This window comes from Solanum dulcamara, chromosome 2, assembly GCF_947179165.1.
Source record: "Solanum dulcamara chromosome 2, daSolDulc1.2, whole genome shotgun sequence".
In the NCBI taxonomy this organism is placed as follows: domain Eukaryota; kingdom Viridiplantae; phylum Streptophyta; class Magnoliopsida; order Solanales; family Solanaceae; genus Solanum; species Solanum dulcamara.
Window position 1 is genome coordinate 14,418,366 of NC_077238.1, and position 14,387 is coordinate 14,432,752.

Consider the following 14,387-nt stretch of genomic DNA (forward strand, 5'->3'; position numbering starts at 1 on the left):
TGTAGTCTTGTCTTCTAACGATGCTTCTCTTGACTTATTCGCGAGATCCTTCACGTTCTAATGATACCTAACTAAAGGAGAGTTTTCTAAGGTATGACTGAACCCTTAAGGTTGCCTACATATCCCCAAATGGGAATCAGGTCTGCACATAGTTCGAGGATAAGAAATGAATATTATGCAATACAATGACCGAGCCTGACTCAGGCTGCCTACATATCCAAGTGGAATCAGGTCAAGACGTAGTTCAATTACAATAGAAAAATGAAACTATAAAGGGACCGAATCCGGCAAGGATTGCCTGCCTATCCCGCTGAGGAAAGTTAGGTTGAGCGTAGTTCTAAATACATGGAAATGATGTTTTTGGATTTTCTAAAAGAGGACCGAACCCGATGTGGGCTGCCTACGTACCCTACCATGGGAAGTCAGGTCGAGATGTAGTTCTGTTTACATGGAATTTAAGAGTAAAAAAAATGAAAGTCAGTCTTGATGTCTTCAGATGTAGTACTTCTTGATGGAGTCTGATTTGATTGGCTTCGTGCTCACTGTGCCATCCATTTCTGTTAAGATTACTGCTCCTCCGGATAATACTCTATGAACCATGTAAGGACCTTGCCAGTTTGGTGCAAATTTCCCCTAGCTTCTCCTTGGTGAGGAAATATCTTCTTCAATACTAATTGTCCTGGTGTGAACTGTCGAGGCTTGACCTTCTTGTTAAATGCTTTGGCCATCCTGTTTTGGTAAAGTTGACCATGACAAACTGCATCCATTCTTTTCTCATCAATGAGCATCAACTGTTCAATCCTGTTGCGAATCCATTCTACATCATCTAAACTGACCTCTTGAATAATCCTTAAAGATGGTATTTCCACTTCAGCAGGTATTACTGCTTCTGAACCATAAACCAACATATAAGGAGTTGCCCCAGTGGAAGTTCTGATTTTGGTACGATAACCGAGCAGAGCATATGGTAACTTCTCATGCCATTATCTGTGACCATCCACTATTTTCCTCAAAATCTTCTTGATGTTCTTGTTTGCTGCTTCAACTGCTCCATTCATCTGTGGCCAATAAGTTGTGGAATTTCGATGAGTAATCTTGAATCGCTCATAAATTTCCTTCATAAGATCGCTGTTGAGATTTGCCGCATTATCTGTTATAATTGATTCTGGAATCCCGAATCGACAAATGATATTGTTACGAACAAAATCTGCCACGACTTTCTTAGTTACTGCCTTATATGTCGAAGCTTCGACCTATTTTGTAAAATAATCAATAGCTACAAGGATGAAACGATGTCCATTTGATGCAGGAGGCTCTATGGGCCCAATTACATCCATGCCCCAAGCGGAAAATAGCCATGGGGAACCCATAACATTGAGCTCATTTGGTGCAACTCGTATAAAATCTCCATGCACTTGGCATTGATGACACTTCTGCACGTATCGAATGCTATCTCTCTCCATGGTCATCCAAAAATATCCCGCTCTTAAGATCTTCTTAGCCAGAGTGAATCCATTCATATGAGGTCCACATGTTCCTCCATGTATTTCTTCTAAAAGCCTCATCGCTTCTTTGGCGTCAACACATCTCAGCAATCCTAAATCCAGAGTCCTCCTATACAGGATTTCTCCATTAAGAAAGAAATGATTGGACATTCTTCTTAAAGTCCGTTTCAACTTTATCGTGGCATTTTCAGGGTATTCATGTGCATCTATCAATCTCTTGATGTCATAGTACCATGGTCTTCCATCCATTTCCTCAACAACATGAAAACAATACGCATGTCTATCATGTAATTTTACTTCGATAGGGTCGATGTAATTCTTGTCTGGATGCTGAATCATAGAGGATATTATCGCCAAAGCATCGACAAATTCATTTTGAGCTCGAGGGACATGTTTGAATTCAATACTTGTGAATTTCCTACTCAACTCCTTTATGTAATGCAAATAAGGAAGGATTTTCACATTCTTAGTAGCCCATTCTCCTAGCACCTGATGAACCAATAAATCAGAATCACCTATGACCAAAAGCTCTTTGACGTTCATGTCTATGGACATTTTAAGTCCGAGAATACAAGCTTCATACTCTGCCATGTTATTGGTGCAATCAAACCTAATCTTGGCTGAAATTGGATAATATTGACCCTTTTCTGAAATCAAAACCGCTCCTATTCCAACTCCTTTGGAATTTGATGCTCCATCGAAAAAAATCCTCCAACCATCGTATCGTTCTGATACGTTTTCTCCTACAAACAATACTTCTTCATCAGAGAAGTAAGTTTTGAGCGGCTCATAATCTTGTTCCACTGGATTTTCTGCGAGGTGGTCAGCCAAGGCTTGTCCTTTGATGGCCTTCTGTGTCACGTACACAATGTTGAACTCGCTCAACAAAATTTGCCATTTTGTCAATTTACCTATAGGCATTGGCTTCTGAAATATGTACTTTAGTGGATCCATTCTTGAGATCAAGTACGTGGTGTATGCAGACAAGTAATGCCTAAATTTTTGCGCGATTCAAGTCAAAGCGCAACATGTTCGTTCCAATAAGGTATATCTTTCCTCATACGGTGTGAACTTCTTACTCAAGTAGTAAATGGCTTGCTCTCTTCTACCTATCTCATCATGTTGTCCTAATACGCATCCAAATACATTGTCCATGACAGATAAGTATAATAGCAATGGCCTCCCAGGCTCAGGTGGGACCAATACTGGCGGGTTGGATAAATATTCTTTGATTTTATCAAAAGCCTTTTGACATTCCTCCGTCCATTTTGTGGCAGCATCCTTCTTTAGTAATTTAAAAATGGGTTCACAAATTATGGTGGATTGTGCTATGAATCGACTGATGTAGTTAAGCCTTCCCAAGAAACTCATCACGTCCTTCCTGGTCTTTGGGGGAGGTAATTCTTGAATTGACTTGATCTTAGAAGGATCCAACTCTATGCCTCTCCTGCTAATAATGAACCCTAACAGTTTTCCTGCAGGTACTCCAAATGCACACTTTGCTGGATTTAATTTTAGATTATACTTTCGCAACCTCTCAAAGAATTTTCGCAAATCATATAGGTGGTCCAAACTCCTTTTGGATTTGATAATGATATCGTCCACATATACTTCAATCTCCTTGTGGATCATATCATGAAAGAGGGTGGTCATGGCCCTCATATAGGTTGCACCAGCATTTTTTAGGCCAAATGACATTACTCTATAGCAATACACCCCCCATGGAGTGATAAATGCTGTCTTTTCTGCATCATCTTCATTCATCAGTATCTGGTGATATCCCGCAAAACAATCGACAAATGATTGCAATTCATGTTTTGCACAATTATCAATGAGTATATGAATATTTGGGAGAGGGAAATCATCCTTAGGACTAGCTCTGTTGAGATCTCGATAGTCTACATATATTCTGATCTTCCCATCCTTTTTTGGCACTGGTACTATATTGGCCAGCCAAGTGGGGTAATTTGTGACCCTCACAACGTTTGCCTCAATTTGCTTAGTTACCTCCTCTTTAATCCTTAGAATCAAGTCTGGTTTGCACTTTCTTGTCTTTTGTTTAACAAGTAGGAAGGTGGGATCAATTGGTAGTCTGTGTGAGACGATATCGGTGCATAACCCCGGCATATCGTCATAAGACCAAGCAAATATGTCGATATGTTGCCTAAGCAATTCTATTAACTCCTTCTTTCTTTTGGCCTCCAAATGTATGTTAATTCGTGTTTCCTTCACAGTTTCCTCATCTCCTAAGTTGACAACCTCTGTTTCATCCATATTAGTCTTTTCCTGGCTCTCGAACTGCTCGACCTCCAGTAGTAGGTTTTCAGGCATTATGCTTTCATCATATTCTTCGTGATCGGGTTCATTATTTTCACTTTCCTCTATGGATTCGTTACATGTCATAACCGTTGAATTAGGATTTTTAATACGAATGCTGAAAAGTATAAAAAGGCAAGTAAAATAAATAAGTAGGTAAAATAATAAGACAGTTTTAAAGAAATCAAATACTTTTATTTAAAAGCGTTCTAGCTTTTTTTTTTAGAAAAAGCAACCAAAAACAAAGATCAAGCATGATACAAGCCTCAGCTTTGATCATTCAAATTTAAAAATACAAAACTACGTTCCACACTACCAAGACTCTTGTCGAAACAGGGACGGACTGATGGTCCAATTCTACAAGCTTTCTCCAGGCTTGGAATCACGGATGCTCAATTTGCAGATATCTATCTCTTCCTCCTCTCCAATCATGGCCATGAACAAATTTCCTATTCCTTCCACTATGTCATCGTCAGATGCGTGATCTAGAATCGGAACTTGCTCTGGTACAAACGTTATCTTGATGGATCCCCTATTATGGACTCGTCCCGATGTAAATCCATATCCGAGTCCAGTGTTACCTTTCTAATGCTTCAGCTGGATGGGTTCAACTATGCCATTGGCCCTGGGTCCAAGTCCCGTCTTAGGCGGATACCCATATTTCAACATCTCTGCTGCGACCATCTTCGCTGCCCCTGACAATTTCACACCAACCGACTCTAACTTCTCGTCAACCCTCACAATTTGCATGATTTCTAAAATGTGAAAAGTGGCTCTATCTAATTCCTCAGTTACTGGAACAGAATTGACAGAATAGATGGGGTGATTGAGCTCCCTATAAACAGTAACTTCTGCGTGACCCCACTCAAACTTGACACATTGATGAAGAGTTGAAGGAACTGCTTTTTCCATGTGGACCCATGGTCTTCCCAGCAGCAGGTTGTAGTTCGATGACACATCCATCACTTGAAATAAGACAAGGAATTCTGCTGGTCCCACTTGCAATGTGAGATGGATTTCTCTAATGACGCTTCTCTATGCTCCATCAAAAGCTCTCACCTTTACACGACTTTCCTCTATATCTCACATATTCAAGCCTAAAACTCTCAGAGTTGTGAAAGGGCAAATATTACATCTAGAACCGCCATCAATCAGAACTCGGGTCACAATCTTATCACGACATTTGACCACGATATGAAGTGCTTTGTTGTGTCCAGTCCCTTTCGTTGGTAGCTCATTATCATGGAAAGAGATTTTGTTAGATTCCAATACTTGTCCAATTGTTGCAGCTAAGGTTTCGCTTGTGGTCTCTCTTGGAATGCAAACAACATTTAACACCTCCATCAAAGCATTCTTATGAGTCTCAGAACTCATTAGTAAAGACATTATGGATATATGAGTCGATGTCTTCTTCAGTTGCTCCTCGACTGAATAGTCTTTTGGCTGCATCTTCCTCTAAAATTATGTGACTTCAACATCTATAACATTCTTCTTGGGATTCGGCTCCCTCTCAAGAACTCCTTGATTTGGATCATTTGGAGCATAGCACCTTCCTGATCTAGTCATTCCCTGAGCCACAACGGCGTCAATCATCTTGCCCTTAGCTTCTGTTTTGTAATCCCATGGGACTCCTTTGGTGTCAAACTCAGCCTTTCTAGCAACTGTAGTGGTTACTATAACTCTCGGGATATATGTTTGGATAGTAAAAGGTTCTCTTAGTTGAACAGTGATAACAGGCTGCACTGGTGATGCAGTGGCCACTTCTTCTGCATTCCAGACAAGCGCGATGGTTTCTCCCAAGTTGTATTCTTCCTCTAGAGAAATCATGTTGACTTCTCGATTCTCCTGATGTGTCAAAGGGTTGTTGTTCACGTTCAGAGGTGTTGGAGTGCATTTTATTATTCCTCTTCTAATCAAAGTCTCAACCTGGTTTTTCAAGCCATAACAATCTTTTGTGTCATGCCCTTGGATTCCCGAGTGGTAAGCGCATCGCTTGTTTCCATCAAAATTATAAGGGATTGGGTCGGGGAGTTTTCCCTCAACTGGTTGTAGTACTCCTGCTATCCTCAACCTTTCAAATAATTGAGCATAAGGTTCGGCAATGGGTGTGTAGGTGCAGTATTTCTGGCTTCGAGATTTGAACGTGGTCTTGGCACATATGCTGGTCTATTTTGGTAGGTTGGTGCTTGGAGTGGGACATGTGGTCTTGTTGGACTTTGGTATGTTGGTGCTCGGGGTGGATTATAGTGTGGTCGGGTATTATATACCGAGTACGAGGTGTATGAAATATGTGCAACAATTTGGGGATTGTTGGGGTATTGGTGGGATTGTCCTCCATGTTGGTAATTGACGACTGAAACATCCTCCCTTTTCTTCTTGATGCCACCAATGGATCCTGATTGTATGGCCTTACTTGCAGCTTGCAATGCAGCCATGGACTGAATTTTACCCGATTTAATGCCTTCAAGCTCTATAAAATCTCTCATCTTGACCAATTCTGCAAATTTTTGGCCCATCATTGACATCATCTTATCAAAGTAGATACCTTTTTGGGCTCGAATAAAGTATTTTGAGAGCTCACTCTCATCGAGCGGTGGTTGAACCCTTGCAGCCTCAGTTCTCCAACGTCGTGCATACTCTTGGAAGTCCTCCGATGGTTTCTTTTGTATGTTGGCTAATGAGAACCTATCTGCAGTGATTTCGGTATTAAATATGAAGCGATTCATGAAATCCTCAGCCATTTCCTGCCAGTTATACCATTTGCGAGGATCCTGGTGTGTATACCAAGTCAACGCTTCTCCCGATAGACTTCGAATGAACAACTTCATTCTCAGCTTTTCATTTCTCCCTACACCGACTAACTTGTCATAGTATGCCCTCAGATGTGGGTGAGGATCGCTCTTTCCATCAAATATGTCAAACTTTGGGGGCTTGTATCCTACCGGCATGTCAATATCTGGGTGGATGCATAAGTCATCATAATCTAGGCTCTCTGTTCCCCAGTGACTTGCAGGTTTTTCAACGTCTTCCTTAGACCTCGAAGTTGAGCGTCTATTGACTCATCTTCTTTCAATCGGGCATCCTTCTCCATCTCTGCATATTGGTCAACCTCATACGGGACCTTGACCCTAGTCGACGTCGTGAAAGTAGGGGCCTCAACAGCATATACAGGTGGGATCTGTGAATCATAAGGAGCGACGATGTGTGCTCCAAATATCTGGTTTGTCACTAGGTAGGTAGGTGTGACGGGGTCTTGAGTGGGAAGGTCAGGAGTAGTCCTGATTGCAGACGGATGAGCTAATGGTGCTTGACTATGAACAGGAGCATGTTTAGGCATGTTTGGAGAATCTGCAGGAGGCAAGTCAGCTCTAGGAAAGTAGCTGGGCATGTTGAAAGTCGGGAAGGTAGTAGCCGAAAGCTTGGCCATGTCTCGCATTTGACGTAGTTCCTCTCTCAAAATCTCAAGCTCTTGCGCCATGTCAGCCATCTTCTCATCATTTTGGATGTTGGCCATATTTTGAGAACTCTCAGGATTTTCTACTGGTATCATTATGTTTACAGCAATGTTAAATTCTTCTTCACCTGTCATCTTTCCCCTTGATCGAAGGTTGTATCGTGAGTCAGCCAGTTCGTAAGTCGACACAAATCAACGTTCGGTTAGGGATTAACAAAAAAAAATAAAAGAAAGAAAAAGGAAAGTATGTTAGTTTGGGAAAGATTTAAAAGTACAACAAGTATATAATACGCATACACGCCAAGTTAAACGACATTCAAATGTGTCCTATACATAGCCTTTTTTGCTAGAGGATGACCTATGTTGCAATCAATTTGATGATAAATGATCCATTAAACACATTTCAGATTTGGAATAACATAATTTTATTAATCAAAGATGCCTTGCATCTTTGTAATGAAGTACACAGGCAGAAACCTAAAAAAAAGAAAGTACATGGAGGCCATAAGGTGAACAAAAGGATGACAAGGCACATGATAAGAATGAAAATCTAAGGCCATGTTGGAGCGTCGTCATCATCATCATAATCATAATAGGTCCATGGATAGTACTCCGAGAATTCGTCAATCTGGTTCGATCCTACCTCTTTGTCGAACCCTATTGAACCATACTCAGAGTGAGCTTCTTCCTCTGGGTCTTCTTCTGGATCTTCTTCCGGATCTTCCTCTTCCGGCTCCTCAGGATCTTCACTTGGATCCTCTTCAGGGTCTTCCTCTGGATCTTCTTCGATCATTGGTATCAAATGATCTACTGATCCTGGATTAATTGATTGTACATTGGTATTGTGAATTCGATGTGGGAGAGTACCCCTTGCTTAACCCAATTAATCCATTGGTTGTCCGCAACACCCACAATCCCCTTCGTACTTGGCCGAGCCAAATGTCTCACAGTGGTACGCCACACATAATATTCTAGCGTGCACCATTTTTCATTTCCTGCCTTTATCGTAATCATGTGATCCCATTCTAATTGCAAATTCCTTATACGCCCTGTTGGGACCGAAGTGATATCATCCTCGTGTAGTGCCATATTTGCCCATAATGGTATGTCTTGGACAACTCCGAATTGTCGTAACACTTGGAGAGGAGCATATGGCTGAATACCTTTTAGCCCGACCAGATTAATGAAATATAGGTGTTGCGTCTTGACAAAAACCGATCCTCCCATCCAAAAATACTTCCAGTGGATGGAATCTCCTGTGAGGTTGGTCAAAAACGGACGCCACTCTTCCTCTCCCATAGGTGCGTCCCAATACCTAAGACGATCATTATGGTTTTGGATCAAATTGCGGGCGTCTATCATGTAGTCCCTTTGTGGTTCTCGGCGATAGAAGTGCTCTATTGCCCAGATCTGTAATAATAAATTACAGCCCCAAAGAAGTTATGCCCCCTTGTGCATGCTGATAATGATCGAAATACTTCAGCGAGAATCATATGCACCAAGGAATAGTTATGTGGTACCGCAAACAGTTCTATTACAATTGGTAGAATGTTGATATTTATCGAATGAAACCTCATTGGGAAGACCATAGCCCCCAAAAAGGCCATCACAAATACCCTTGGTCTCATATGCATTCATTGTCTATGAGTGCATGCAAATTCATCTCGGTGCTTATCGAAGCTCTCGAGACGACTAAATCTTTGGAAAAGATAGTCCAACTTTACCTTCCCATTTTCTGCACGCCTTAGTGATGGCAAGATACGCAACCCTAACAACCCAAGGAAACCTTCTGTACTTATGGTTGATGGACATATCGGTTTTCTTCCTCTTATTGGTAATTCAAGAAAAATACTAAATTCCTCTAGTCTTGGAGTGATTTCAAAATCCAAGAACTTAAAGGTCACAGTACTTGGGTCCCAAAACTCCATCAGCAATATAATGAAGATCTTGTTGGCTCGAATTCCCATGAGCGACAACAAAGCACCTAAATGCCTTCTGATCTCAACACTATGCGCCCTACGAATGTTTTTCCACCAATTTTGTATCGTATGGGGGGGCGAAACAACCATTTGAATGTTTGGGAGGTTTTGGTTGATATTCATCTGAAAGAAAGGTAAGGGTATGATAAGTATGTTTATTCCAAATCCGTCATGTGTTTTTGTTTGGATCATTCATAACAACTTTCACATAAAATATGTCGTTAGGTGTATAACCTTTGACAAAGGGTGGATTTCCTAATTGCGAAGACGGTGCCTTGGATCGCCTCGCCTAAGGTGTATGCATCATGACCTATTTTCTAGAGTAAGATTTTTTTCCTAGATATTCAAGAGTGGAATGAATGTTTGCGAGAAGGCACACTAATCTTATTGTACAAACTCTGAAACTAAAGAATCCAAAAGAAGGTTTGGGGGAGTGTGAGACACTCCCCGCGTGAACCAGTGTGTGTTTTGTGTACGGCCAAAGACTCGATAGAAAATGCAAGTGACAGTGTAAGAATAGCAATAACATGTAGTGTTTTTCAAGCAAATAAGGAGCGCAAGTTTGGATTTAGCTTGCGTCCTTTCAAATAACAAGTAATATAACAAATCATAATAAATAATTAAAGCAAATAAAGGAAAGTAATAAATGAATATCCCATAATTCTAAAACTAAATTTTACTAAGGTTAAAACCTAAAATGCTAAGTACATGGGGTTTTCCCAGCGAAGTCGCCAAGCTGTCGCACCCCATTTTCGAACGGGTCGAAATAGTTCACAACATAAAAATGGCTATGCCTCTGATTTTGCAATTGTTTGTTTAGAGTCGCCACCTAATTTTAAGGAAAATATTAGGAAAACCATTGTAAATGTAAACTCTGTTTTGATTTGCGAAACCTGTGAGATTCTAAGTAAGGGTTTTAGTTACTCGGGGGGAAGGTATTAGGCATCCCTCAGAGCCTATCCAAAGATAGTCCTTAAACTTAGTTTTAGAAAAAATGATTAGGATATTTATTCATTTGTTTGTTTTAAAAATATTAAGAAAAAAGGTTTTTATTAAATTTGAGAAAAAGGTGAAAATATAAGATATGTCATATATATACGTCTTATATATGAATGCACCAAATTTAATAATAATATATTTATTGTATAGTAAAATAAATAATAAATAATATATTTAAATATATAAAAATACAAATGTATATTTTAAAATCATTTGAATAAATAACTTACTAAATTTATGGTAAAATAAATGTCTAGTATTAGCAATGGTTACTTTATTTGTAGCCACAATAAAAAAAATGAATAAGATAATAGACAAGTGTAGATATATGAATATGTAATATGTTGTAAATCTAATTCGGGTGAAACCTCTAATAAGATTGAGGATGCCTAAAAATCATTGAATTTTAAAATATTAAACTACCCCAAATATATGTACAAACAAAATATTTAAAAGTCGACAGGAAATAAAATTATCTACGTTCTTATTTTTTCTTCGGATCAGCGCCGGCTCATTAATCGGAAGACAAAATATATAAAGTTTTTATCATTTTTCTGCTCGGGTCAACTTCCATTATTTCCGAAGGGCCTAATTACCCCTACCCCTCTTAAGTTTATTTATTATTATAATCCTAAAGCGATCTAAAAGAAATAATAAAAACTAACGTCTTAAAAGGTGTCTAACGTTCCAACTTAATATCCAAGAAGCATTGGATGTACTATTTAGGGTAGGTTTTAGACCAAAGGAAATATAAGCATCCTAATTAGACACATCGTCAAATAAAACAGATAGGACAAGCAGTTAGCACATAAAATCTCAAGTAAGCCTCTAAATTACTTAATTAACATGCTTGAAAACACAGATAAGTTGTGAAGGTCATCATAATCATATGTGTGCGTACAAACTTGAATAATATGACGGGCAAACTTAATTACTGAGATGATTGTGATAAAAAAAGCATGCTTGATAATTTAATTATTAACTAATAATATTTTATAAAAAACCTATTAACATGACTTTAGTTAAGAGCATGCTGAAAATTTATTGAACACTATAGATATGATCTTCTAAATGTTGATACGCTGAAATTTATTAAAATATAGACATGATTTCAATAAAATAAAATAACATGCGAAATACTTGTTAGAACCCTATGGGCATGACCTCTACATATAATGTTATGAAAAAATATATTTATGAAGGCCTAATATCTATTTAATTGGCATGCTAGAATTATAATACCTATAAACATAATTGTTATATGATAAAATATGCAGAAAATATTGTTAGATTTCATGGACCCAATAAACTCAAAATATTCTCACTGACATGGTTTTTTATATGCTTGAAATAATATTAAACCCTATAAACGATACCTAGATGATTAGTATGTTGAAATTTATTTTAAATATTATTTATAGACATGGTGTCTAAATGAAATGATATGTTGAAAATTGATAAAAATTTGTAAGCATGGTTTTAAAATAAAATAACATGACAAATATTTATCAAATCCTATAGACATGGTCTCTATATATAAACTGTGATAAACATTTGTTACAATTCTAGAGGCTTGGTTTTAATAAAAGGTGCTAAAATCTTTATTAAGAATCTAGAGGTATGATTTTTTTTGTTAATAATATTATACTAAAAATATTTTATAACGGCCTATAGACATGAATTCTACATAACAGATAAACTATTTATTAACTTAAATGCATGATTTATATATATTGACCACATTCTACATTAAACATGATTTCTATATGGTTAAAAATCTTATAGCCATGGTTTCCAAATAGAGTATGTATTGAAACATTAATTAAATTCTATAGATGTAGTTTCTATATGAGTCAATATGATAAAAATATTTGTAATCTTGTAAGCGTAAATTAAATCTTATAAAAATACTAAAAATATTTATTAAGTACTAAAGACGTGATTTATGTATATTTCTTACGGTGAAAATATTAGTTTTATATGCTTGCAATATTATTCAATTCTATAAACATAGTTCTATATGACATAATATTATAAAAGTATTTATAGCAAATAAATAAGTATTGTATCTATTAAAGTAGCCTATTAAACTTATTAAATCTTAAAGATGATTTCTATAAAATTAATATGCTAAAGTCATGTAGGTATAGTTTTAATTAATATGCTGAAAATATTACGCTTAAACCGTAACATATGATTTAATTAACATGCTGGAAATTATCTATCGAAAGCGTGTGTACATGATATGTAATAATAGAATGATTGATAGTTTGAATAAAATATACAAGAGTTGGGCATGTTGTTTAGTATATATAAATATATGAAAATATTAAAATTGATAAACTAATTAAAGTATATGGTTTATCAATATTTATTTGTGTGGTAAACGTATTTCATTTAAAATTAAAATCTGAAAGTCAACAGAAATAATTAAAATAACTAATTTCTTTTGGTATATTTGTTTAGCGCACGCAACTACATAAAATTTGTGTCAAAGTAAAAAAAAAATTGCAAGTAGCACGTAGATTTCCCCTCCCCTTAGACTATCCCCAATTTCATTATTATTATTATGAAGAGTAGAGTTTACAAGATTATTACAAAATTAAAACAAAAGGTAAACGGGCAAATAATACAAAATGTAAACGAAATAATGACATTTTAAACTTTCGCACTCCTCGTGTCTTGAACTTTGAAGTTCAAACCCTGCTAAATCATAAAGAAAACACAACCAATATACAAATATATATAGAGGTATATCATGATTATATAATTTGCTACAACAAAGCAAGCAAATAGAACAAGAACACATTTAAAAAATAATAAACCAATATATCAAAGAAAGTGGAAACTAACCTGGATACTTCATGTATTTATTTTGACAAGATATAATATGTAAGAACCTAGATAAAGACAGTACAATAAAATAGGAAAAGAAAGTACTAACCGGTTATTATGAGTTTTATGTCAACGAAAGCGGTAGCAATATCCGAGATCCAAACAAATCGAAGTAGCAAAGAGGCAAAAGAAAGAACTTAAAAGCAATTAGGTGTTTTGTTAAAAGCTTCTCTAAGTTCTAGTGTTCTTTTTGTTTTGTTTTGTTTTGTTTTTGTGTCCTTGTATCTCTCTTTTTTTGTTCTCTGTTTTGTTCTTCTCTCCTGTCTTTCCTTTTTCTGTTTTTCCTTCTTCTGTTTTTCCATCTTCTGTTTTTCCTTCTCCTTTTTTTGTGTGTGTCTTTGTGTCTACTTATATTGATCAATCTATGGGTAAGAATATCATCAAGTCAACAAAGACAAAATAGCCAAAAACTTTAATTCAAAAATTTCAAATAAGTGGACAATCAATCAAATTAATAACAACTTTCCAAGATTTACTCCTAAAATCACTCAAAAGATGTTTCATTTCAAAATAGTGGAGCATTAACCTTAAAGTGGTGAGACATTAAAATATTTAAAGTTGATAGTAACTTTACTTTAAACTTTCATAAAGGGACAAAATTAATTATGACACAATACAAAATGATTATATCATATTAGCAATTACTATAATTATTTTTAACACTAGAAACTTCAATCAACAAAAAATGTCATATCAAGTAAAACAAATTTAACCTTCTTCCTAAATTCAAATGAGAAAAACAAAATGTCATTTATCAAATAAACTAATCATATAGACACCCAGATTAAAAGATATGTATTTTATACAATGGTGAATAATAACAATCTTATTATAGAAAAAAAACAAATTCAACTATACTTGTACATAATTAAATACAAGAATGTAAACATGGACAGAAAACAAACAACACAAACATGTATAATAATCTTAATCGATTAATAAGCAAGTAAACATCTAAAAATGAACTATATTTTGTGCATAATTAAAATGTAAGAACATGAATATGAACACTAATATCAACATGAACATGAACATGAACAAAAAAAAATAGATATATGCTTTGTAATACTAATCGATTAGGAACTAGCAAACAACTTCGAATCTCAAGTTTAACAAATCATTTGAGGTAGACAATCAACCCAATATTTATTTTGAAAACAAAAATCTTGAATCAACAATACATGAATCATGATTAATTAAATCTTTCCAAACAAGGAACGTATCAAGAGTATTGAATAC

At 36.3% G+C, this 14,387-nt stretch overlaps 1 protein-coding gene across 1 annotated transcript; it reads right to left on the reverse strand.

The window, feature by feature from the left end:
• Positions 1-566: 566 nt before the first annotated feature.
• Positions 567-2,459, reverse strand: LOC129870307 (uncharacterized). The gene is made up of 3 exons (XM_055945042.1): positions 1,332-2,459; positions 995-1,253; positions 567-889 (listed from the first exon to the last, which is right to left on the reverse strand). Exons 1-3 carry the CDS (start codon positions 2,457-2,459, stop codon positions 567-569), a joined length of 1,710 nt encoding a protein of 569 aa, XP_055801017.1.
• Positions 2,460-14,387: the final 11,928 nt, after the last annotated feature.